Source organism: Macaca thibetana, chromosome 11 (assembly GCF_024542745.1).
Source record: "Macaca thibetana thibetana isolate TM-01 chromosome 11, ASM2454274v1, whole genome shotgun sequence".
Taxonomy (NCBI): domain Eukaryota; kingdom Metazoa; phylum Chordata; class Mammalia; order Primates; family Cercopithecidae; genus Macaca; species Macaca thibetana.
This window is the reverse complement of record NC_065588.1, coordinates 104,939,961-104,964,671: the sequence shown is the minus strand read 5'-3', so window position 1 is coordinate 104,964,671 and position 24,711 is coordinate 104,939,961. Positions and strand designations below refer to the sequence as shown.

Below are 24,711 nucleotides of genomic sequence, written 5' to 3'. Positions count from 1 at the left end.
ATTTTTCTGTTTTATTCAGTGGTTTATAATCTGATTCTTAAATTGTTGACATTCATGCTCAGATTGTCCTTGTGGACAATTTGGGCCAGTGGGATCTCATCCAGGCTGGCTTCTGTGTCCCTTTGACATGTCCACAGCATTCTTTAAGTGCTTCCTTGCTTTCTGGCAACAGATGCTCCCTTCCCATCTGTGAAATCAGTCCTTTATCCAAGGGACCCTGGTTCCTTTTCGTGGAAAATGAAATTTAGGAGCCAAGCTAGGTCTGCTTATTGCTGCTGGGGTGTTGCTAACCACAGGCCTGTCAATGGGCAGAATTAGGGAGCAAGTACATGCACACACACACACACGTGCATCTATATTTCAATATATGGAAAACTGTGAGTTCAGACTGACACCTTCAATTCTGATGCAGCACCTTGGGGTTCATTCTAGTTTTGTCTCTTCCATATTCATGACTCCCATCGTCCCTAAAATATTAGTATTAACATTATTATGTATATTATATAAAATATATATTATTTATATTATATAATATATATTTGTTAATTACGTTAATATAATATTCATTAATTATAAAGTTAATATGTTTATATATTATATAAATATGTTAAAATATTTATTATAAATATTAATATTAATGTTTAATATTTCAGTCCTTGCCTGTGAGCAGTCTCTGTCTCCCTTGCAACCGCTCCCTACACAGATGCCCTTTGCACCCTGCTTGCCAACAGACACCCAAGCTTGGGATCCCACACCCCCTCCCCAACTCAGAAGCCTGCCCTGCCCTTCCCCGCCAAATGGTTTTAGGTCTGAATTGTTGGGAAGAGAAGTGGACTTTTTTTGACACTGTTTTCCAGAGGTATCAGTTCAGCCGAAAGCCAGTGCCTAACAGCAGAGGTTTCAGGGTTACACTCCTGCTTTCCTCTTCCTGCTTCCCTGCTCCTTGATCTGATGAACTTGGGCAAGTGACTTAACCTCCCCGAGCCTCAGTTTTTTGTTGTTTTTTTTTTTAAGACAAAGTCTCACTCTGTTGCAGTGCTGTGGCACAATCTTGGCTCACTGCAACCTCCGCCTCCCGGGTTCGAGCGATTCTTGTGCCTCAGCCTCCCAAGTAGCTGGAATTACAGGAGCACGACACCACACTCGGCTAATTGAGCCTCCATTTCCGTATGTATAAAACACTGAGAGATGGACACTGAGGAGTAAATGAGTTAACATACCTGATGTGCTTAGCATAGCGCTCAACAAAGGTGTTATTGGTGTTACATTTATTGATGTCCACTGTTCTCTGGGCACTGAGAGGGATCCTGAGACAGAGAAGTCATAGCCCTAGCTCTCCAGACACTCAAGGTGATGTGGGGAAACTTAGCTGCTCTTGTGTTGTTTGAAGCACTCAGTTGTCAGGAAGACCTGACCTGACCTCCCCGTGGCTTTACTTCGCCTGTGGCACTGATGCCATGAGTCTTATTTGCCAGGTTCAACCTGTGTGTGGGGAGTGCCCAATGTGCCCAGGGTGCAGAGATGACCAGGGTGAGTTACTCCTGGAATACTGACTTCAGAGAGGAGCACAGCTTGGCCAGTGTATCTGCCGGCACTTACTTTCAGTCTACTGTGTGTCAAGCACAGAGGGAGATTTAAGAAGCATGTGCATCCTGGCCCTCACATCCCATTGTGAAGTTAAAATACACTGGCAGGAAGATGGCGTCACCACTAGTTAATAAATAAGTGGGTCAGGGAACATGATTTGGAAATCAGGAAACTTGAGTTCCTATCACTAAGGATGGTCTTTCCCTCAGTATCCAAGGGAATTGGTTCCAGGATCACCCCCTTTGCCGAGGATGACAAAATCCATGAATGGCTTAAGCACCCGCAGAACCCTCTAATTCAAAGAATTCAGCATCCCTCGAATACTGTATTTTCTATCTGCAGTTGGTTGAATCCACCAATGAGGAACCCCTGCGGATACAGAGGACTGACTGTATGTGACCTTGAGCAAGTGACTTAACCCCAAGCCTCAATGTCCTTACCTGCACAGTAAGAGGAGGTGCTAGAAGATGTTGAAAGGGAGGAGCTATAGCTTGCAGTGAGGGCCACAAGAGAAAGCTTCCTCGAGAAGGCATGAATACTGGAAGGCAGGCATGATGTGGAGAGGCAGATGGGAGGAAGGAGACCATGAGCTGAGAACCACAGTAGGCTTTATGGGGACAGTGCTATAGCTGGGGATAGAACAGAGAATGTGTAGCATGGAGAACAGGAGAAACAGTGTGAGAGGTAATACAAGGAGCATTCTTATTTTAAAAGTATTGTTTTCTAACTATATTCTCAGCCCCTAAGGCCAGGGCATAGCAGATTAATGAAATTTAGGTTAACGACATATAATGGCTAATTGTGGCAACCATAGACAGCACAGAAGTTTGGACTCTAATCAATAGATGATGTCACATGGCTGAAAGTTCTGGGGCTGGGAAAGAATGTCATGAGAGCAGTGGTTAGGGGCTGCACAGAGTGGGCGAGAGGCCGGGGGGGCCCTTGTCCTGATTCTTCTCACTGGGCCAAAAGCTTCTGGAGCTCTGCTGTCCTATTCCACAGTTGATATCCTCATGTGGCTAATTAAACTTAAATTTAAATGAATTAAAATGAAATAAAATGACAAACCCAGTTTCTTGGTCACACTTACTGCATCTTAACTGTTCAGTGGACACATTTGGCCAGTGGCTCCTATACTAGACAGCATGGGTAGAGAACACACACGAATGTTCTCCTCAACAGCCCTGGCCTTCAGGGACATTCAGAGTATGCAGCACAGAGCCGGGTGCCCCGTGGGGCTGCTTGGATGTCACCTGGCTCACGGGGGTGAGGAGGGCAGAACTGGGGTGGTGCCTGAGAGATCTGGAAGGAGGGGCCTCTGACAAAGTTAGGACTTGGTGACAAATGACTGTGGTATGGGGCTGCATACCAAAGACAGGGCTGAGAACCTGGGACAGTCAGGATAATCTCTTCTCGGAATTTTTGAGCTGTCTCAGAAACATTTCCTTCATGTGCCTGTTATTTCTGGCGTGCTCGGCTGTCTTTGCTGCCATAGCATTTCCCGCACAGTGCAGCCTTTATACCTTCTACCCTCACGAAGGGGCTTAGATCCTGGTGGAGCAGATGATGCTTGGAGGAAGATGCATTAGCTCTAGCTTCCATGGGGCCTGCGGGCTCTTGGGGTCATGAGGGAACTATCTTAAGATTTGCTAAACCAAGCCAAGACACATCACTTGCTGTCTGTCTTAGGGAAAAAAAAAGAAAGCTTGCTTTTGCGAGCTTGCTAGTCGGTTCTGCTGCTTGCCACTACCCGTTGGTTTGAAGGAGAGTTGAGTAGCTGGCTCAGAGAAGGTCTCTTACTGTCTGAAATACTTTTGGACATTCCTTCTCTCTGAGAGAAGCCTACGCCTTCTAGCCAAACAATACATGTTCCAGCAGCAAAGATATTTGTAATGAGCCCTGCCAGCATTCCTTGTCTGTGACCCCTTTCCCTAAGTATAACACCCTGCAGAGCTGGAATTTTTCTATGCTCAGCATTATGTGTTTAGGGGGGTACAATTTGGGAACTCTGGTTGACAGGTGTGTCCCTAAAGTTACTTGTTTTCTTAGGCTCTGAAGAGTGACGTTTGGAACGAGGCCCTGCCATGTTGCACTGCAAAGCGCACAGTGAAGAACGAGACCTTAGCCCAACTTGGGGTCTTTGTGACTTTTAAACACAAGTTCCAAATGAGGGAAGAACCTGTGGGAGAACCATGGAAAGAATTTTCCATCCCACCTGCAGTCTTTAGCTAATCTCTCTTCAAATGGTGAATTTTCGATCTCCTTTACATCTTTATCAACTTCACTTTGCTAGGCCTGGGGTTCTGAATCCATCCAGAGCCTCACTGAGAGTGGTTTTGAGGTCAGCTGATCAGCTTTCCACGTTGCCGCTATTGCTGCAGGTCAGGTGGTCGTGCTCTCTGACCTATGGATTCTCCGGGAAGAGCACCGAACTTTCTCAGCCCCATTCTTCCTCTTGTTAGCCAAATGACGACAGACAGGTCGTTTATCTTCTCCCAGTCTTGGTTGTTTCACTTTTCTTTTCTTTTTCTTTTTTTTGGGGGGAGGAACAGGGTCTCCCTCTGTCACCCAGGCTGGAGTGCAGCAGTGCGATCTTGGCTCACTGCAACCTCTGCCTCCCGGGCTCGAATGATTTTCCCACCTCAGCCTCCCAAATACCTGGGACTGTAGGTGCACGCCACCACACCCAGCTAATTTTTGTATTTTTTGTAGAGACAGGGTTTTGTCATGTTGCCCAGGCTGGGGTGGTTTCATCAGAGGAATGGGATTGTAAAAATTAAGTGGAAAAATATAGGGACAAACTGTCTGTAAACTACAAAGCTATTATTTACTTATTTAAAACAATATGTATTGATTGTATTAGTGTACCAGGCATTCAGGTGCTGAGAATTTGTGATGTTGACAGTGCGACGGCTCAACCACAAGCACGAGGTTTGTTTCCTAGGTTTGCACATTCTGAAACTTGAATTTGTGAGTTCACTCAGTGATGATCAAGTTCTGAGAAACCAATTTACGCTAATCAAACTTATAAGGAACTGATGTACAAAGCAGAATTTATAAATTGAGGTTTATGAACCCATAGAGGGGCCTTTTATGACAGAGGCCAAATCCTCCTGGGTTCACAATAAGGTACATGTGGCATAATCATCTTACTCTCCTGTCCCTTCCGCCCCTCTGTTTACTGATCCTTCAGGGCCTCATGGGCTTCATTTCTTCCAGGGAGGCCTCCCTGAACCCCTGTGTGTATGTGCATCTGCAGCCCGCAGTGCATCCTTCCACCATGGAACTTGCTGCCTTATATCGAAGTTACTGTCCTGTGCCTGTCTGGCCCTCCAGTGTCACTCCAGACTGGGTGTGGAGTGGGTGGAAACCGGGTCTGTTTCACTTCTAAATTCCCAGGCCTTAGCACTGACCGGACACAATAGACACTCAGCAAATACTTGTTGATCAAAATGGAATTAACAGAGCCTCGTTTTTGGAATGCTCATTGGCACCCATCTTTCTGTGCTGACAACATTACATTAGTTCCTTTTTCTGCTAGAATTACCATCAAGTTGGATGGACAATTGACAGTCCCCTCAGTAATCATCATGCAGAGTGGGTTACCGTTGATGGTTAGTTCTATCCAGGGAAAAGCGATTCCATTTGTCTCAGCCTGTCCCATCAATCTGGGACCCTTTACAGGGCCTGTTCTTCAGGCTCATATTCTCTACTTTTTTTTGAGATACAGCATCAGAAATCCTAAATTAGTACTATTTAAGTAACTCCCGTTTCCTTAGGCATAAATTAGTGTAATAATGCCTGTCTGGTCTTCCACACGGTTTTGTGAAGATCACATGAGTTGACGTTCACCAGAATGGTTTGTCCACAGCAGAGTTTGTCAAAGGTCTGATCTGAGGCTGGGCTCGCTGGCTCATGGCTGTCACTCTAGCACTTTGAGAGGCCAAGGCGGAACAATCGCTTGACCTCAGGAGTTGGAGACCAGCCTGGGCAACATAGCGAGACCCCATGTGTGTTTCACAAAACACAGGTCTGATCTGTTTTTGCTATCACTGTCATCATTTCGTATTGTCATGATGCAGCGTCTCCCTTAGAGGGCAAGAACATTCAGGTCTCTGAAAGTGTGTAGTAGAAGACTAGCGTCTGTTTTACTGCTTCCGAAGAGAGTATTATTTTGTTTCTGGCCCTAGCATGACCTCCCTTTCTTGCACCTAATCACGTCACCCACCTTCTGAGAGCACCATGCCTTTGTGTTGGTGTTACCTTTTACCAGCAGAAAACCTTGCCGTGTGCCTATGTGAGAGGCATGTTTATGAAACCCATGGAGAAGGCTGTTTTCTCTGTGTCTTCTGATGTTATTTGTGTGTGTGTGTGTGTGTGTTTGTTTTTGAGACAGTCTCACTCTGTCACCCAGGCTGGAGTGCAGTGGGAACTCCAGGATCACAATCTGCGCTCAGTGCAGCCTCGACCTCCGGGGTACAAGTGATTCTCATGCCTCAGCTTCCCAAGAAGCTGGGACTACAGGCACACGCCACCACGCCTGGCTAATTTTTGTATTTTTAGTAGAGACCGGGTTTCACCATGTTTTCCAGGCTGGTCTTGAACTGACCTCAAGTGATCCACTCACCTTGGCCTCCCAAAGTGCCAGGATTACAGGCATGAGCCACCATGCCCGGCCATGATGTTATTTGATTCTGAGGTTTTTAAAGCTTGGCTGTGCATCAGAAGCACCCCCTGGAACTTTTTGGAGACAAGATTTGTATCCCATGCTGGAGTGCAGTGGCGTGGTCACAGCTCGCTGTAGCCTTGACCTCACCAGGCTTAAGTGATTCTCTCACCTCAGCCTCCTGAGCAGCTGGGACTACAGGCACACACCACCACACCTAGCTAATTTTATTTTTATTTTTTGTAGAGACGGGATCTTGTTATGTTGCCCAGGTTAATCTTGAACTCCAGGGCTCAACTGATTCTCCCATTTCGACCTCCCAAAGTGCTGTGAGCCACCATGCCCAGCCCCCTGGAACTTTTAAACACTGGATGCCCAGGACTCATCACAGCCCTTCCGAATTAGACTCTGCTGAGGCTGGACCTGGGCATGAATGTGTTTTAGAAGTTTGATAGGTTGCTTCAGTGAATGACCAGAGTTGGAATTCAGGGGCATTTGGGTGATATTCTATACTCTGATGTTTCTATACCCACTATTTTTGTTCTTCAAGAAATGTTGTTTCTATACAGCAGGGCAGACACCCAGATCACCAGCACATATACCCATTCCTTAAAGAGGATGGCTATCTTTGCCCTTATCAGTGCTTGGGCTGGCTTGGCAGTGCTCCACACTCTGCAAATGTTTGGCTGTTTGGATGAATGAACAGAACCCTGTAAGGGAATTCCAGGGGTTAATCAGATTATATATGGTAGAATGTAAATTGGAACCCAGAAATATGAATTCCCAGACCACTGTTTTTACTTTTGTTCCCCCCCGCCCAAGACAGTGTCTCGCTTTATCACCCAGGCTAGAGTGCAGTGGTGTGATCTCGACTCACTGCAACTTCCACCTCCCGGGTGCAAGTGATTCTCTGCCTCAGCCTCCTGACTAGCTGGGATTACAGGCATGCACCACCACACCTGGCTAATTTTTGTATTTTTAGTAGAGACAGGGTTTCGCCATGTTGACCATGCTGGTCTCAAACTTCTGACCTCAAATGATCTGCCCATCTCAGCCTCCCAAAGTGCTGGGATTACAGGCATGCACCACCCCCCTCCCCCCAGTTTTTACTTTTTTTAAACCTTGAAGTGCAGCAGTCACCATGGGCGTTGTGCATGCTATCCCTGGAGATTCTGTTTTGGAATCATTGACGGGCTTCCTTCATTTGTCATATGGAGAATGGAGAAAATACCTTACCCTGCAGAACTGCCAGAGTTCGATGACGTGGCATAGCTAAGTACCTCCTACAGCCTTGGCCACGTGGGAGATGCTCGGTAAACAATAGTCCTGTTGATGAGAAACCTACCTTCAAAGCAACTTCTTGGTCAGCGTGGCTGTGCGGTTTACAGAACTCCCGAGCCTCTGTGCAGTGCAGAAGGGCCAAAGGATGTGTCCTGTCCCCCAACTGTGATGGCGGTGGTGGGTAGGATAAGGCTGTGGGTCCCTGCCCTTCTGATTTCTACTTGGGGAGGTGGAAGAACCCCAGCACAGTCTCGTCTTCCTGGAGTTCTGTTTGCTTGAATGGTTCCTTCTCTCTCTTTCCCACGCATGATGCATTCACATGCTAGGAAGAAGGACGGAGGATGTGATCCACATTCTGACTTCTCTCAGTGCTTTAGTGGCTTTGCCGTTAGGCACCTGGGCAGGCGTGAGCAGAGGTGACCGCGGCATAATGGCCCTGATTTTCACCCTGGATGAGAACAGCATTCCAGGGGTTAAGCAGGTGGGTGTGGGGCAGATAGATGTGAGTCCAGCCCCATCTTGTAGAGATATGTGCTCTAGGCAAGCTAGGGTTTCCTTACCTGCAAAAGCAGAATCATGGTAATGTGTGTTTCACTTAGTCCACAGGGAGGATCGCTTGGTCACTTGTGAGCTGAGGGAAGAGAAGCCCATACTCAGTGCCGCTTCCTTCAGGAATTGTTCCGGAAGTCACCAGTTAAATGCTCCCTTATCCCTCTTGTAAACCCTAGCCAAGCCCCTTTCTTAGGGTACTTATTCCATTCCCTCCTGCATCATGGTTATTCACATCCTGAATTTATTTCTCTTGCTAAAAGAAGCGCTAAAAACACAGCTCTTGGCTGACTTGTGCCTGGAGGGTTTGGGATCACGCCTCCACCCTTTAGGACCTTTGCAGCCTGACCTGCCCTGGGCTACGTGCGTATCCCAGCGCTCCTCATAGGTGTACATGTGGTCCCCTCTACCTGGCGTGTCCCCTCAGGTAGCTGTTAGCATGACTGAAGAATTTTCAGGATGTTACAGTGCTTTGGGTACACAGAATAACTGACTGCGGCAGCTGCCCACGTCACCGTCACCGTTGGGTGAATGGATGCTGATTTGAAAGAAAGAGTCATCCTTCAGAATGTTGATTTGAATCGGAAGGGGGTCTTGTTGCTTGGGGTTGGTTCCTTGGGGGCCAGCTGTTTGCCCTCACAATGTCGAATGCACACCCTGGCGCTGGTTTCTCCGGCCTACAGAAAAGCCCGTAGGAGTACAGTGATTAGAGGAACCTCAGCTGTTTTGCTGAATGGCCCTCTTTCATCAGGATGTGCTGGGACAAGGGCCTTTTTCAGCCAAAATATCAGAGGAAGACCAGAGTTCCACAAGAGCCATTTGCTCTTCGCTAGGACTCCGAGGAGGAGTCGGCTCCCCAGCCCTTGTGGAAGCACTCGGCAGCCTCCCCGCTTTTCCTGATCTCCGTAGCGAGCAGATGGCCGGAGCTCCGAGGGCAGTTGTAGGGGGCGTTAGAGATGTGAGCACTGCAGCCACAAACCTCTTTTATTTTACTGACTTCTGCATCTTCCTTCAGCCAACCCACTACTTCTGCTGTCCAGAGGTTTCCAGCTCAAATTAGTACGTATGACCACCCTGATTTCTGTTTTCCTGCCATGGCTTAGTTTCTGGATGACACTGGCTGTTTATATTCTGGGGGCCTGGGGTTTTTTGGGGAGCATTGATTGAGGTTTTTGTCTGTCTTCAATGCTTTGGAGAAACTTTAATCTTATGAAGCTGCCCGAATGGCAGTAATCAGTGTCCGAGAACAGATCTGTGTGGTGGAGATAAAAGCGTTCTGGTTGGCGGGTAGAGAGGGCAGTGGCTTTTTTATATCCCTCATACAGTGGTGGAGGAGGACGTTTCCGTTTTGTCTGTCTGCGTCTGACCTTTTGTAACTTTGGTCACTCCTTTTAGGACACTCAGATCTTTTGTGAGAAGGGTGATTTCTGCGTGGCTGGGATGGATGACTTGTGGGTTTGGGCTTCCTGGCCCCGGGCACCTGGTAAAGTTGAGCGTGCCATCACCAATGTGGATTTCTTCATGGACTTCCCCAGTGGGGCACTTTGAGAGTCTGATGAATCGGGAGCCTGTGCCTCTCGGCGTCAGAAGCTGTGGCCATCAGATATAGTATTCAGATCAGCCACGCAGAGGGCGCGTGAGGCTCTGGGCCCAGAGTGAGCTCAGAAGAGAAGCCGGGAAGCTGGGTCACAGAGACTTTCTGCATCTTGTTTTCCTAAATCCTGTGACTGACCACGCTCTGCGGCCTCCCACCCCACCCCCTGCCCCAAGAGTCACGTCGCGCGGTTTCCTCTGGCTGGATCCCCTTACTGTATTTGCAGGACTCAGGGTGATCTCACAGCCTCAGGATAATGCGCTGCTGCTTGGGCTTCCCTGCAGCTTCCAGTCTTGCTTTTTACAGTAAACGCCCGTTACTTGTTGTCGTGGGGGAACAGAGGCAGAGTGTTCCAGGGCCCCAGTCAGTGCTGTCCCGACTTCATGCGTAGAGCAGGAGGCCCTGATTCTTATCAGTGTAGGAACACGGAGGAGGAACAGCTGGCCTTGTAAGTGATCACAGAGTGAAACCAGCCTAGTCTGTTGCATTGTTCCTTTTTTTTCCAAAGGAAATGTAAGGGAAACCAAGGGGAACTTTTGCCCGTGGTTTCCAAGGCAAAGGTCATCGTTAATGGTTGGCTGTTTCCAGCGTGCTTGGGTTTCTGGTCAGTATGAATTTTTTTTTTTTAATCTGATGAACAAAAGCAGTTGATGTTGTCTCGAAAAGATTTTCCCAGCTGCTTCGATGAACTGCTGGTTGTTTTAGGTTTCATGAGTTTGGAACCTCTCGCATAGCTCTTTCAGATTTTGATGAGAATAAATAGTAAGTGATCTGTGTCTAAGAACAGTTCTGAAAACATACTGAGCTGTGAGATTCTAAGGAAGGAGAGAGTGACAAGCTTTGTGGGTGGAAAGGGTTAGGTGATTCTGCAACCTGTGAAATGAGATCAGCCAGATGGATGCTAAAGAGCTTTTTGCTTCCTATGAGTGAGGGTAAGACAGCAAAGAAAGGCTACTTCTCGTTTCTTTCATTATTTATAATCCTGGGCTCGTCAACACTTGAACCTTGCAGCACAAATATACGACTGTGAGAGGGTGGAAAGGATGACTCGGCAGTGCATCTGCAGTAGCGGACGAAATGCTGTCAGATGTCAAGTGTTGGTGTCACAAGATACCGAAAGCCAATTGCCTGGAATTCAAGGGACCGAACAAGAAGACAGAAAGAACTAAGTCTTCTTATTTAATATTTGAGCAGTCACTATTTTTAGCGTGAGCATTTAGCCAGAAAAACTAACAGATTTTATTGTGGACTTCATATCATAGGACATAACAGTTTTCCTGATTTCGGGAGCTGCTGATTGGAAATGCTAGTTCATGTGGCATTTTCTTGGCACCCGGAGTCATACTCCAGACTTTGCTGAGTTTTTATTCCAGAATTCGAACGTTTAACTACCAACATTAGATGTCTGGGGCAAAGGTGATCTTGCTTTCTTATATTACAGAAAACACCTTCGTCTTTCTGTCAGGAATTGATTTACTTAATTTCAAGGTTCTCTTTAATTAGAAGACTGCTTTTTCGTAGGGATTTTTCCTTCAAATCATGTATATGTTCATTGGTTGCTCAAGAGAGAAATTTTTATAGTCGCCTACAATTTGAACTGTGACCTCCTTTTACAAAATTATTAAGATTAGAATGTTCTTTTTAAATTATATAGTATGTGTTTTATATTATTTTGAGAATCAAACAAAAATAGGTGTTTTTAAAGGTTAGTATGTTTAATATAGAACATTTGGAAAATAGTAAATAGAAGATAATCTATTCCTCCTCCTCCCCCACCTCCTGCAAAGACGATGTTAATAATTTTGGTGTATTTTATGCATAATTTTGAGAGTTGATGGTATTTTTGAACAATTGATAGTAATTCATAGCTGAGGCATTCTTTTTTTATGTCTTATTTTTTGCAAAAGCCAGACTTGGCAGCCAAGTCATCAAAGTGAAATTAAAAATAAAAACTTTTGATGTACGACAGGGTCTCACAACGTTGCCCAGGCTGGTGTTGAACTCCTGGGCTCGAATGATCCTCCCACCTCAGCCTCCCAAATAAAAATTTTTTAATTGTAATTTTTAAAGTTATAGGTTAGATATGTGTTATTGCTAGCTAAAATAACAAAGACCAAAGATTCATTCTGCTGAGAAATTCATTGGGCCAACTTGAGGTTTTCCACAAGCATAGTGGACAGGGCAATCTTGACTAAGTTAAATCACAAGTCAGTAGCCACCCTCCTTTTCTTTTCTTTTCTTTTCTTTTCTTTTCTTTTCTTTTCTTTTCTTTTCTTTTCTTTCTTTCTTTCTTTCTTTTTTTTTTTTTTAAACGTAGTCTCACTCTGTCGCCCAGGCTGGAGTGCAGTGGTGCGATCTTGGCTCACAACGACCTCCACCCCTGGGACTCAAGCAAGCAATTCTTGTGCCTCAGCCTTCTGAGTAGCTGGGATTACAGGCATGCGCCACCACGCCTGGCTCATTTTTGCATTTTTAGTAGAGACTGGGTTTTACCATGTTGGCCAGACTGGTCTCGAACACCTGACCTCGAGTGATCCACCTGTCTCGGCGTCCCAAAGTGCTGGGATTACAGGCTTGAGCCACCCCGCCTGTCCCTACTTTTCTTAAAATGCAAACAGCTAGTGAAAGTGTAATTTCATCTTGTATTTCATAAAGGGAAGTCACCAAGAAACAATGGAGTTGTTAAAAGCCAGAGAGTTAGAAGCAGAGATCAACAGCAAGAGCATGAGAATTCACAAAGTAGACCGCCCTCTCCTAATCAGGGAATTGTTCTCTATTCTTAGAAAATGTTACGGCCGGGCGTGGTCACGCCTGTAATCCCAGCACTCCGGGAGGCCGAAGCAGGCAGATCGCTTGAGGTCAGGAGTTTGAGACCAGCCTGGCCAACATGGTGAAACCACGTCTCTACTAATAATACAAGAATTGACTGGGCATGGTGGCACATACCTGTAATCTCAGCTGCTAGGGAGGCTGAGACATGAGAATCGCTTGAACCCAGGAGGCAGAGGTTGCAGTGAGTTGAGATCACACCACTGCACTCCAGCCTGGATGACAGAGTGGAACTGTGTCTCAAAAAAAAAAAAAAGAAGAAGAAAAAAGAAAGAAGAAAATGTTATATTACAGTGAGATCCCTGTCCGGTATTCTGCAGAAAGGGGCCCTGGAGCCTACGGAGAACTTTGAGTGGTGTCACAGAAGCATTGTTTTGTCACGAAAATTCTCCAGCACTAAGCTTTTAGCAAAAGCAAGGTTTGAGAAGAGTACTACGTGGAATTATTATAAAAGCAGTTTCATCCTATTTGCATTTTACATGCCATTTGTCCACGCTAAAGCTTTTTCCCCTGCAGTAATTCTTTGTCCATTTTCCTGTCTGAATTCCAGTCTAACTGTGCTTTGGTCTTATCCTTCCCAGCTTAAGCGAGAGCTTTTTCATGGTGAAAGGCGCAGCCCTCTTCTTACAACAGGGAAGCAGCCCTCAAGGCCAGCGGAGTCTTCAGCACCCCCACAAGCATGCAGGTGAGGGCTCTAAGTTGATACTCTTACATTGGAGCTGCTTTTCTGGACAGCAGAGGAAACTTCCATTGTTGGTGATATTGCTGAGTTTGCAGGCCTTAGAAATAGTGGAGAACACAGGTTTGCAATGACCAGTGCAGGCAGAGGCTCAGATGCTCTTTCTTGAGCACGCCACGCACATTTTCCAACCTTTTATGTCATGTCTGTCTGCGTCAGGAGTAAGGTCATCTGCATCCTGCTGGGATGCAAAGATTTCCTCTCTGTAGTTTATCAGTTAACTGCAGGCTGTAAGTGACTTTTTAACAAATGCACCAAAATGAATTATAACCAGATGTCGTCCACTTGAAAATAACCATCTGTAGTGCTGTATACCTAATCTTGGGATGGATTTCTCCAAGCATTTGAAAAACACTCATTTGGAGAATTTCTTGAAGGGCCTTTGGCTCCAACTCTGAGACAGACACTATAGTAGGAAGTCTTGATTCTGTAATAGTTTGTTTTTAGGAAGTGGACAGAAGTAATAGAGTGAGGATCAAACTGAGTTTAAATAAGAAATGCTTACTAAGTAATAAGACTGGTTTTCTTAGGAGACTTGACTCAGAACTGAAGGCAGTTAGAAAGAGGAATTCAAGAAATGCAGGCCGGGCACGGTGGCTCATGCCTGTAATCCCAGCACTTTGGGAGGCCGAGGCAGGCAGATCACGAGGTCAGGAGATCAAGACCATCTTGGCTAACACGGTGAAACCCTGTCTCTAATAAAAATACAAAAAAAATTAGCCGGGTGTGGTGGCGGGCGCCTGTAGTCCCAGCTACTCAGGAGGCTGAGGCAGGAGAATGGCGTGGACCTGGGAGGTGGACCTTGCAGTGAGCCGAGATTGCGCCACTGCGCTCCAGTCTGGGAGACAAAGCGAGACTCCGTCTCAAAAAAAAAAAAAAAGAAACGCTTGCATGGCCCTGCATGGTGTCTCACACCTGTAATCCCAGTGCTTTGGGAGGCTGAGGTGGGAGGATCACTTGAGCCCAGGAGTTTGAGGCTGCAATGAGCTAGGATCACGCCACTGCCCTCCAGCCTGGGTGACAGAGAGAGACTCTGTTTCTTAAAAACAATAACAACAAAAAACACTTATGGCCAGACACAGTGGCTCTCGCCTGTAATTCCAGCACTTTAGGAGGCCAAGGTGAGCAGATCTCACTTGAGCCAAGGAGTTCAGACCAGCCTGAACAACACAGTGAAACCCTATCTCTGCAAAAAATACAAAAATTAGCTGGGCATGGTGGCGCGTGCCTATAATCCCAGCAAGGTGGGGAGCTGAGGTGGGAGGATTGCTTGAGCCCAGGAGGTCGAGGCTGACGCGTCACCACACCCAGCTAGTTTTTTGTAGGTGCGTGTGTAGATGAGGTCTCACTGTGTTGCTCACTGTATTGCTCAGTGAGCCATGATTGCGCCACTGCACTCCAGCCTGGGTGACAAAAAAAAAAGACCCTATCTCAAAAAGAAAGAAAGAAAAAAATGCTTGCATGTAGGTGAATCTTTGTCGTAGATGGCCAGCATATCGGCATTTCTTGGGGAGGCAGTGCATGATTGCATGTCTGTGAGCTGAGAAGGCCTTTACCTTTCAGAGCAGCAGCAGGTGAAACCAACCCATCACTGTGGCCAGTTTTCTTGTTACCTGTGATCGTTGTGTTCGTTTAACCTCAAGTCATTCAGCTTCATTTTAGATCTGAGTGCTCAGGTTAGAATTCTGCACCATACAATTTATAGCAAACACCAAGGCTCAGTCCGTATTTTCACATACTGATGTTGATAATATTTAGGTCTGTTTTAAGCAAAGAAAATAACTGTCCTGTATAATAGGCAGTGTGGTTTGTGGGAATAGTATTTGTTTTGAAACCAGGCAGACCTGTATTCCAATCCTAGTTCTCCAACTTACTAAGCTGTCATAGGTTGACTTCTAAGCCTCAGTTTCCTAGTCTTTACAATGGGCATCATATACTGGTACCTCAGACAATATGGAAATTTAGAGTTATGCGTGTAACATACCTGCCTTTAGTAGGTGCTGTATATATATGGGTAACTATCATTGTTATTACGATGACTCCTAGTACGATACAGCTATAAGCAGACCCTTCATTCTTTTTTTTTTATTTAATTATATGAAAAGTTTCTTTAGAGACGGATCTCATTACCTTGCCCAGGCTGGTGTGTAGTGGCCTGACCATAGCTCACTGCAGCCTCGACCTCCTGGGCTCAAGTGATCTTCCAGCCTCAGCTTCCTGAGTAGCTGGGACCATAGATGCGCGCATCACCACACCCAGCTAGTTTTGTGTGTGTGTGTGTGTGTGTGTGTGTGTGTGTGGATGAGGTCTTACTATGTTGCTCAGGCTGGTCTCCAACTCCTTGCCTCAAGCCATCCCCCCACCTCAGCCTCTCAGAGCATTGGGATTATAGGTTTGAGGCTCCATACTCAGCCAGATTCTTCATTCTTGAATTTGCTAATTATTCTGCCCTCTTAGAAATGTAGCTATTGTTCATGTTTTAACTGTAACACATACAACAAAGCAAATGCTCAAGCTCTGCTCACTAAGTGTCATATACCTCCTTCCTATAATCCGAAGACTAGAAGGGTAGGATGCAAGCCACCGGCTGGCTGACTCTTATGCCCTGAGGTCTGGAGTGGGCGATGAGGTCAGAAGGCAGAGGGGCCACCAGCTGTCCACAGTTGGTCTGTAAGTGACCTTGGGACAGGCACAGACTAGACTTACATTAGTTCCTTTTTTTCCCTAGAATTACCATTACCATCAAGTCTCATGAATGTACCAGAGTCCCCCCAGTAACCACCGTGCAGAGCTGAGTAGAATTGAGGGTTAATTCTGTCTGTGGAAAAGTAGTTCAGTTTGTTTCAGCTAGTCTGGTCAATTTGAGACCCTTTTTAGGGCTTGTGTTCTCTGATTTTTTTGTGTGTGGATGTCAGACTGGGGTTTGGATTTCTGTCTGTCAGCAATTCCATATCTCAGCAAACAATCCCACTGAAAGAAGTTTATCTGTGTGGAAAATGTCCCTTTCATTTAGGCATTTATCAGACAGGGGTTTGTTTTTGCTTTCCCCAGTGCAGTTCTGTGACTCGGGTAGATGTGGGGGCGGGCAGGCAGGTGAAGAACCCCTCATGGTCGCTGTGTTGCGTTGGTGACATGATGGGTGGAGGAAGGGGTTGGGGAGCTCTATGGCTTTTTTTAATATGAACCCTTATCTCCAAATCACTCATCATAGGAAGCAGGGCCAACATAGGGTGTTACACACTGTGGAATTGTATAACTGGAGAGGACAGATAAGAGGGGCATGGTTCTTTTCTTTTTTACATTTTATTTATTGTGGAAAGAATGCTTAATTGGGCCGAGTTTGGTGGCTCATGCCTATAATCCCAGCACTTTGGGAGGCTGAAGTGGGAGGATCATTTGAACCCAGGAGTTCGAGACCAGCCTGGGCAACATGGCAAAACCGTATCTCTATTGAAAAAAAAAAAAAAAGAAAAAGAATGCTTAACATGAGATCTACCCTCCTGACTAGAGGCACAAATTTCTAATGACCCAATTCCTCTCTGAGGCAGGAAGTGCAATTTGGACATCATCTGTCATTCTCCCTTAAAATGAAAAAGATGCTTTTGCAAAAGGAACACACACACTGTTTTCTTTTGGAGCATTTGAGTGTGTAAGCATTATTGATCCTTTTCGGGTTACAATTGTGAGGTATAGGGTAATTTTTTTTTTTTTTCGTTTGTAGAGACAGGGTCTCATCATGTTGCCCAGGGTGGTCTCACACTCCTGTGCTCCAGCGATCCTCCTGCCTTGGCCTCCCAGGTAGCTGGGACTAACTACAGATGTGAACGAACCAGAAAGCCCAGCTAATTTTTTACTTTTCTGTAAAGATGGGGTCTTGCCATGTTGCCCAGGCTGGTCTTGAATGCCTGGCCTCAAGTCCAGCCTTGGCCTCCCAAAGCACTGGGATTACAGGTGTGAGCCACCACACCAGGCTGATATTAGCATCTTTACAGATGAACCTTTCTTCAGAAAGAAATCCTTTCAGATATAAAGAAAAATGTATAAGCTAGAGAAAAAAGCAACCTTGGAGTCACATCTGCTACTTTAATTAATTATGCACCTCCCTTACAATTTTCCCCTCCGTGAAAGTGTGCGCTTCTTCTGACAGGGTCTCCTGCTTCGCGCGAGACTCATGGCCAGTAAGAGACTTTCCTCACTGCACTCCAGGGACACCTCCTGAACCCTGGGGCAGCTCAGAGAAGTTCAGAAGCCGCCCCTGGATTACTGCTTGTTTTACATAGTGAAGAAAAAAGAGTACATAATTTTTAGCAAGAAAAGAGAAAATGACAGGTGGTTGTCTATTCAAATTATTTCTCCGGGCAACCAGCATACAGCTGCTGTCTGTAGAGTCACTTAAATATTTCCCCTCCTGGTTATGGAAATAATGTCTGCCTCCAGTGGAAAATGCAGAAATTTGAAGTGGGGCCCGGGGTGGGGTAGCTCATGCCTATAATCCCAGCACTTTGGGAGGCTGAGGCGTGCAGATCACTTGAGGTCAGGAGTTCAAGACCAGCCTGGCCGACATGGTGAAACCCTGTCTCTACTATAAATACAAAAATTAGCTGGGTATGGTGATGGGCGCCTGTAATCCCAGCTACTTGGGAGGCTGAGGCAGAAGAATTGCTTGAATCCAGGAGGCGGAGGTTGCAGTGAGCCAAGATTGCACCACGGCACTCCAGCCTGGGCGACAGTGTAAGACTCTGTCTCAAAAAAAAAATTAAAAAAAGGAAGAAGAAGTTGTTTGAAGAGGAAACATGATGCTCTGTCCTTCTTCTCTAATGATGAACTCCTAGCAAATGCCTTACTTCCAGCCACAGCTGTCGTTTCTAGGCACCCCAACCTGCCGAGTAACATTGCCTTGGATGAAATAACAGTTTTCTCTAGGCTTGCCTGTATTTTCCACATTTTGTATTTGGAAATCTATATTGTATGTATTTCAGGAAATAAGAGCAACTTTTAACAACATGACAGTAAGCTCCATGTCACCCATCCGCATCACACAGTATTCAGAGTGGTGTAAGAGAAATGGAGACTTGAAGTTTTTGTGGTGATTCTCCTGTGGTGTAGGTAGACAAATTTTAACTTCTCAATCTTTTTCCAGGCCATCAACATCAGCCTTTCATAGGTTTGTTTCCTAGAAAGTAGGTAGGAGACCTTTCAAACCTTTCTTTATTGCTCCACCAGGGGACCTGCCTCAGCATCTGCAGGTGATGATCAACCTTCTGCGTTGTGAAGACAGAATCAAGCTGGTAAGAAGCGGTGAGAATGTTAAATTTAAAAAAAATTTTTTTTTTTTTTTTTTAGTTTTTGTGAGATGAGGGTCTTGCTCTGTTGCCCAGGCTGGAGTGCAGTGGCATGATCCTAGCTCACTACAGCCTCAAACTCCTGGGTTCAAGCAATCCTCCCACCTCCACCTCCTGAGTAGCTGGGACTACAAGTGTATACCACTAATTTTTTAGAAAATTTTGTGGATGTGGGGTCTTGCTGTTTTGCCAGGCTGGTCTTGAACTCCTGGCCTCAAACGATTCTCCTGTCTCCGCCTCCCAAAGTCCTGGGGTTATAGGTGTAAACCACCGTGCCCAGCCAGCACGTTTTAATTTTTAATTGTGAAACTTGGTGGGGAACCATTCATGAATGATAGGGGGAAAAGCTTTTACATTACAACAAATTCTCCTCAAATTGTTCACTAAAGCGAAAGCCAGGTTGACTCCTCAGTACCCCAGAGGAGCCACAGGAGGGATGAAACAGGTCTCTACGGCAGTTAAATAAGCTAAATAAGAACTTTCTTTGGATTTCATGTGTTCACTGATTTCTTGCATTTTGGGTGTCTCCTCTGAGCCAGGCAGCGTCCCCGGTGCTACTGAGAGAAACGAGGCCTGGTTCCTGCTGTCAAGAACTTCCTCTTTGTGTGTTTTTGTTGTTGTTGTTATTGTTGTTTTTGGTGGTGTTTGAGATGGAATCTCACTCTGTCGCCCTGGCTGGAGTGTGGTGGTGTGATCTTAGCTCACTGCAACCTCCACCTCCCAGGTTCAAGAGATTCTCGTGCCTCAGTCTCCTGAGTAGCAGGGATTACAGGCGCACACCATCACGCCTAGCTAATTTTTGTATTTTTAGTAGAGATGGGGTTTTGCCATGTTGGCCAGTCTGGTCTCGAACTCCTGACCTCAAGTGATCTGCCTACCTTTGACTCCCAAAGTGCTGGGATTATAGGCCTGAGCCACTGGGCCCAGCCAAGGATTTTCTCTTCATTTTTAACTCCCGGAGGGAAAGGTAGAACACTGAAAGTGTTGATCTTGCGTTGGAGATGGGAGGGAGGCACCACCTCCAAAGGCAGGCCAGTGAGAGCATGTCTGCCCTGTTCCAGGCCGTGCGCCTGGAGAGCGCCTGGGCGGACCGGGTCCGGTACATGGTAGTGGTGTACAGCAGCGGGCGCCAGGACACCGAGGAGAATATCTTGCTGGGAGTGGACTTTTCCAGTAAGGAAAGGTGAGTCTGATGAGCTAGGTGTTCCCTTCTGTGTGGGAGGCAAGAGTTGCTGCTAGAAAAAGGTTTCCATGGTCCCATATCCATGTGGGAAAGGGCTGCGTCCTGATGGAGAGCCTGGGGAGTCGACACTGGGAACACTAGGGTGGCCATTTCAGCTCTGTGTGCCAGGCACCGTGCCAGCTCCAGGCTGTGCTCTTGGAGCTCAGAGTCGATTGAGAGGACAGAAAGTTATGCTGTGCTTAGAGAGGTTTCACGCCAGCTGCTATAGAGTGGGGCACCTTAGCCAGGAATGCTTCCTAAAGGAGGTGACAACAACGCCAAACCCAGAAGGCCAAGCCAGAGTCCGCCAAGGGAAGCAGGAGACCCTCCCAGGCAGAGGGGCCCATGGAGAAGTATGGAGATTGGTGGGTCTCCTCTCAGATACCTTACCCCATAGTGATACTCCAGAGGTTCCCAAGTGGAGTGGGAACTCCATCTTCATGGCACATCCTAGTCAGAGGCTTGAAGAGTAGCTTGTAATTTCCCACTAACTGGAGACCAAGTAAGTTAGAGCATTGACCCCATGATGTGTGTGAAATGAGAGTGGGATCACTCCCCTGACATCTCAGATAAATGAATGCCTGTGAGATCATTGCAAAACCTGGATTTGTTCAAACTAGATTAGACTCCCTTTATTCATCATTCATTCATCGACTCATTCGTTAAGCGTGTGATTTATTTGCATTCTCCTGTGTATGAGGCAATGGACTAGGCCCAGGTAAACAAAGAAGTAACAGCACAGTTCTTGGCCTCAGAGGGCTTCTAAGTGAGCTTGGAAGACAGTCACAACCAGGTAGGAGGGAGAGAGTGACTGAGAGGTGCTGGGGTTTTGTGAGACCACAGGAGGAGGCGGCTACTGAGAGCACCTGGCAGGACCTTTCTGGCAGGAGTGAAGCCTAAGCTGAATCTTAACGGGCAAGTGGGCAGTCAGGCGAGCTCTAGGGTGGAGGCAGAGCCGCGAGGTGCATTTGAAGAGCATTTCAGGCAGAATGAACAGCAGAAACCCGTCAGGGAGGCTGTGAGTGTCATGGTAACAGTACGGTCTTGTCTTGTTCCCGTGAGAGCTTCTGTAAGTCACATGCTAGCAACTGAGACTTGGATGCTTTTTAGAAGGAAATGAATAAAAAAAGGAGGACATTTCTTTTATGACATGCCCCCCACCCCTGCAGTACATAATAAATAGCACTGTGAGAAAGTTTCCTGTGACACATGTAGGAGATGGAGTTGGGGCTGGCATCTGTGGCCTTGACCTGGTTGGGAACCTGGGGCTAGAAGAACCTGTAGCATAGGAGGTGTTAGGATATGAGCTCTAAAGAGCCACTTGGAGACTGGAGGGCATGGTCCATTAGGACGGGGTGCCACCAGGCAGATGCTCTCAGAAATGCCCAGAGCCCCATCTGTTTGGCCATTATCTGTATGGTTGTGAGGCATAGCGGTGTTTAGTGTTTGACCGTCTTGCAGTTGTAATTGTTCTTCCAATGACTATCCAGCTTTTCAGAATCTTTCTGAGGCAGGGACTTTCCTCACAAGTGTGGCCTGTTCCAATAATGCTTTCTGATCCTGAACGGAAATCGGCCTCTTGTGGCCTGTGCCCATCGTCTTGATCTGAACCATGGGAGCAGTGTGGAAGCCCAGTCCTCCTGACTGTAAAGTACAGCACACCTACAAAATGCCTCCGTGGACGTCTCATTTAGCCCCTTCATCCCCCTGGGGTGGGTAGTCCTACCTCAGGTTTTACACATGACAGAAGCTCACGAGGCTGCAGTGATTACCCCAGGGCCATCCCAGTAAGTGGCCGGCCTGGGACTTGGAGGCAGGGCTTTTCCTGTCGACCTGCTGAATGAATAGATCCCACGCATTCTTTCCCAGCGGGCTGCAGCTCTCTTCCTGTACACCACCTTGCTCATTCATTCACTTCTAGGTTTATCGTGTATGGATTTGTTAGCTCTTCCCCTGTGCCGGGTGCCCCACCAGGTGCTGGGGCCACATCAGGGAGCATGGCAGACACACCTGCAGTCTCACAGAGCTCACAGGCCAACAGTCATGGGCATGCCTTAGATGCACACACGTGCACTCCACTGCTGCCTGGCTGGAGGAGACAGGCCCATGTGCTCATCCGCACCGCCCCCACGGTGCTCTTCCCTCCCACCGTCTCCTCCCTTTGCCTCCCCTCGGCACCTGACTTCCCTCTCCCTGTGGTTCCCTCTCCCTGTGGTTCTCTCGCCTCCACTGCATGCTCCTCCCTCAGGTTCGAGTCTCTGCACCCTCTGAGCAGGAGCCACAGCCCACGTGTGGGCACCGACCCCAAGGCCAGGGCAGGTCTCTGAGGTTGGAGAGGGCGGTCGAGAGGCCACCCAAGGTGAGCAGGGGCCTGGCAGGAACCAGAACTAAGCAGTCCTTCCTGTCGCTGGGCCTGATGCAGCTGTCTTCTGTGCCCGGGGAATCCCGGGGGCTGGGAACTGGGCCTTCTCCTGCAGCTCCCACATTGCCTGGGCCCCAGGCTGTTGTCTTCCTTCCTGGCTTGAAAACAAAGTCCAGGTCCCCACCAGAAGCGTTTGACCTGCTGAGGGAGCAATATACTTGTTTTTTCTAAATTCCTTCCTTGGGATTTTGTTTTTTGATTCCCCCTGCCAAAAAAAAAAAAAAGAAAGAAAAAGAAAAGAGACGAGCATTGCCCCCAAAGGGGATCTTCATAAGAGTCCAAGTGCTGTCCAAAAGGCAGCATTGGAATGACGGCTGCTGCACAGGCTCGCACACTCTCACTTAGCTTTTTGTTTATGTTTTTGTTTTTAAGACAGGGTCTCACTCCATCACCCAGGCTGGAGTGCAGTGGTGCGATCTGGGCTCACTGCAACCTCTGCCTCCCGAGTTCAAGCGATTCTCCTGCCTCAGCCTCCTGAGTAGCTGGGATTACAGGCATGCGCCACCATGCCTGGATAATTTTTGTATTTTTAGTAGAGACAGGATTTCGCCATGTTAGCCAGGATGATCTTGAACTCCTGACCTCAAGTGATCAACCCCGCTCGGCCTCCCAAAGTGCTGGGATTACAGTCATGAGCCACCGCACCCAGCCTCCCTCAGAGTCTTGTATCTGCATATGCATCCTGGGGAGACCAGAGCAGCCACGCCACCCTAGGGTTCAATCTTGGATTCTTTTCTCTTCTTTTCTCTTCTCTTTTCTTTTTCTCTCTTCCCTCCCCTTTCCCTTCCCTTTCCCCTCCCTTTCCCTTTCCCCTTCCCCTTCCCCTTCCCCTTCCCTTCCCTTCGCCTTTCCTTACCTTTCTCTTTCCTTCTTCTTCTTCTTCTTTTTTTTTTTTTTTTATGTGGAGACAGGATCTCCCTCTGTCACCCAGGCTGGAGTGGTGAAATCACGGCTCATTGCAGCCTTGACCTCCCAGGCTCAATCATTTCTCCTACCTCAGCCTCCTGCGTTACTGGGACCACAGGCCCATGCCACCATTCCCAGCTGATTTTTTTAATATATATAATTTTTTTTTTTTTTTTTTTTTTTTGAGACGGAGTCTCGCGCTGTCACCCAGGCTGGAGTACAGTGGCGAGATCTCAGCTCACTGCAAGCTCCGCCTCCCGGGTTCACGCCATTCTCCTGCCTCAGCCTCCTGAGTAGCTGGGACTACAGGCACCCGCCACCACGCCCGGCTAATTTTTTGTAGTTTTAGTAGAGACGGGGTTTCACCGTGTTAGCCAGGATGGTCCTGATCTCCTGACCTTGTGATCCGCCCGCCTCGGCCTCCCAAAGTGCTGGGATTACAGGCGTAAGCCACTGCGCCTGGCCAATATATATAATTTTTTTAAAAAATCACTATTGCACGGGCTGGTCTCAAACTCCTGGGCTCAAGCAGTCCTCTTGTCTCCACCACCCAAAGTGCCAGGATTATAGGTATGAGCCACCACACCCGAGCAGGATTATGTTTTCAATTCGGATTGGGAACGTTTTGAGTGCCTTGAGCGTACACCACTGTCCACGCATCAGTGTTTTGCCATCAGTGAAGGACTCCACGATGGAGTCTTGGAACAGATTGGTTTCCTGCCTGGACCGCCAGACCCATCTGGCTTCTCTGTTCCTGCCATACAGGCCCTAGGAACTTGGAGCCTGCTTTCTTCTTCTGCAATTGCTCCCACCCACTTTATCCTTTGGGGTCACTCTTCCTCTAAAGATTCAGTTTCCTTAGCTACGTATCCCTTTCCTGTTTCCCATATATGCTCCCCAGGTGGAGACAAGAGGACTGCTTGAGCCCAGGAGTTTGAAACCAGCCTGGGTAATATACTGGGACCTTATCTCTACAGAAAGTTTTTTTAAAGAAAGCTGGGCATGGTGGCATATGCCTGTGGTCCTAGTTAGGAGGCTGAGGTAGGAGGATTGATTGGGCCCGGGAGGTGGAGGCTGCGGTGAGCTGTGATTACACCACTGTACTCCAGCCTGGGCAATGGAGCAAGACGCTGGCTCAAAAAAAGAAAGAAAGAAAAATATGCTTCCCATGGGCCCACCTTCCTTGTGAAAATCTTATTGTTAATCATTGTAGGACTGCTGGAAACTCACAAAAGGAATAGCTAGGGGACGACAGGAGATAAGGGCAGTTGTTGCAGTCCTGCCTGGTCCCTGTTCCTTGCTCCTGGCTCGAGTTGAAGGTTGTGAGCAGAAGTCCCCTGTGGGCTGACCCTCTTGCACATCCGTGTCCAAGGGAGGCCGGTCTAGGGGTTTAGTTTCCACATGGTTTCATGTGCTCCTTATTTCCTATGGGCAGTCTCATCCCTGCCCACTTGTCCTCCGCCTGTCCTGGGAGGCCCCACCCCTGGCCTAGGCCTGGCCTTGGCGCCCCGTGTCCTGTTCTCTCTGCAGCTCTCTGTGCTGTACCCACCTCCTTATCAGTCCCTGGCAAGGGT

General features: G+C 47.4%; 3 protein-coding genes across 7 annotated transcripts in view; all 3 read left to right on the top strand.

Moving 5' to 3' along the window:
- SART3 (spliceosome associated factor 3, U4/U6 recycling protein) overlaps positions 1-24,711 on the top strand; it is a 382,087-nt gene that overhangs the window by 54,352 nt on the left and 303,024 nt on the right. The window lies entirely within an intron of this gene.
- The window catches only part of SELPLG (selectin P ligand), a 304,877-nt gene that overhangs the window by 82,117 nt on the left and 198,049 nt on the right, over positions 1-24,711 (top strand). The gene's annotated exons all lie outside the window — the stretch shown is intronic.
- The window catches only part of SSH1 (slingshot protein phosphatase 1), a 72,520-nt gene that overhangs the window by 21,085 nt on the left and 26,724 nt on the right, over positions 1-24,711 (top strand). For 2 of the 4 annotated variants that reach the window (XM_050749647.1, XM_050749648.1), the window contains exons 3-5: positions 13,088-13,191; positions 18,469-18,533; positions 19,649-19,770. In XM_050749647.1, the coding sequence (XP_050605604.1) occupies positions 13,088-13,191; positions 18,469-18,533; positions 19,649-19,770 (291 nt within the window). Of the gene's footprint in view, positions 1-5,543; positions 9,143-13,087; positions 13,192-18,468; positions 18,534-19,648; positions 19,771-24,711 lie in introns of those variants that run through there. The other 2 variants (XM_050749645.1, XM_050749649.1) reach the window with 2 other exon arrangements.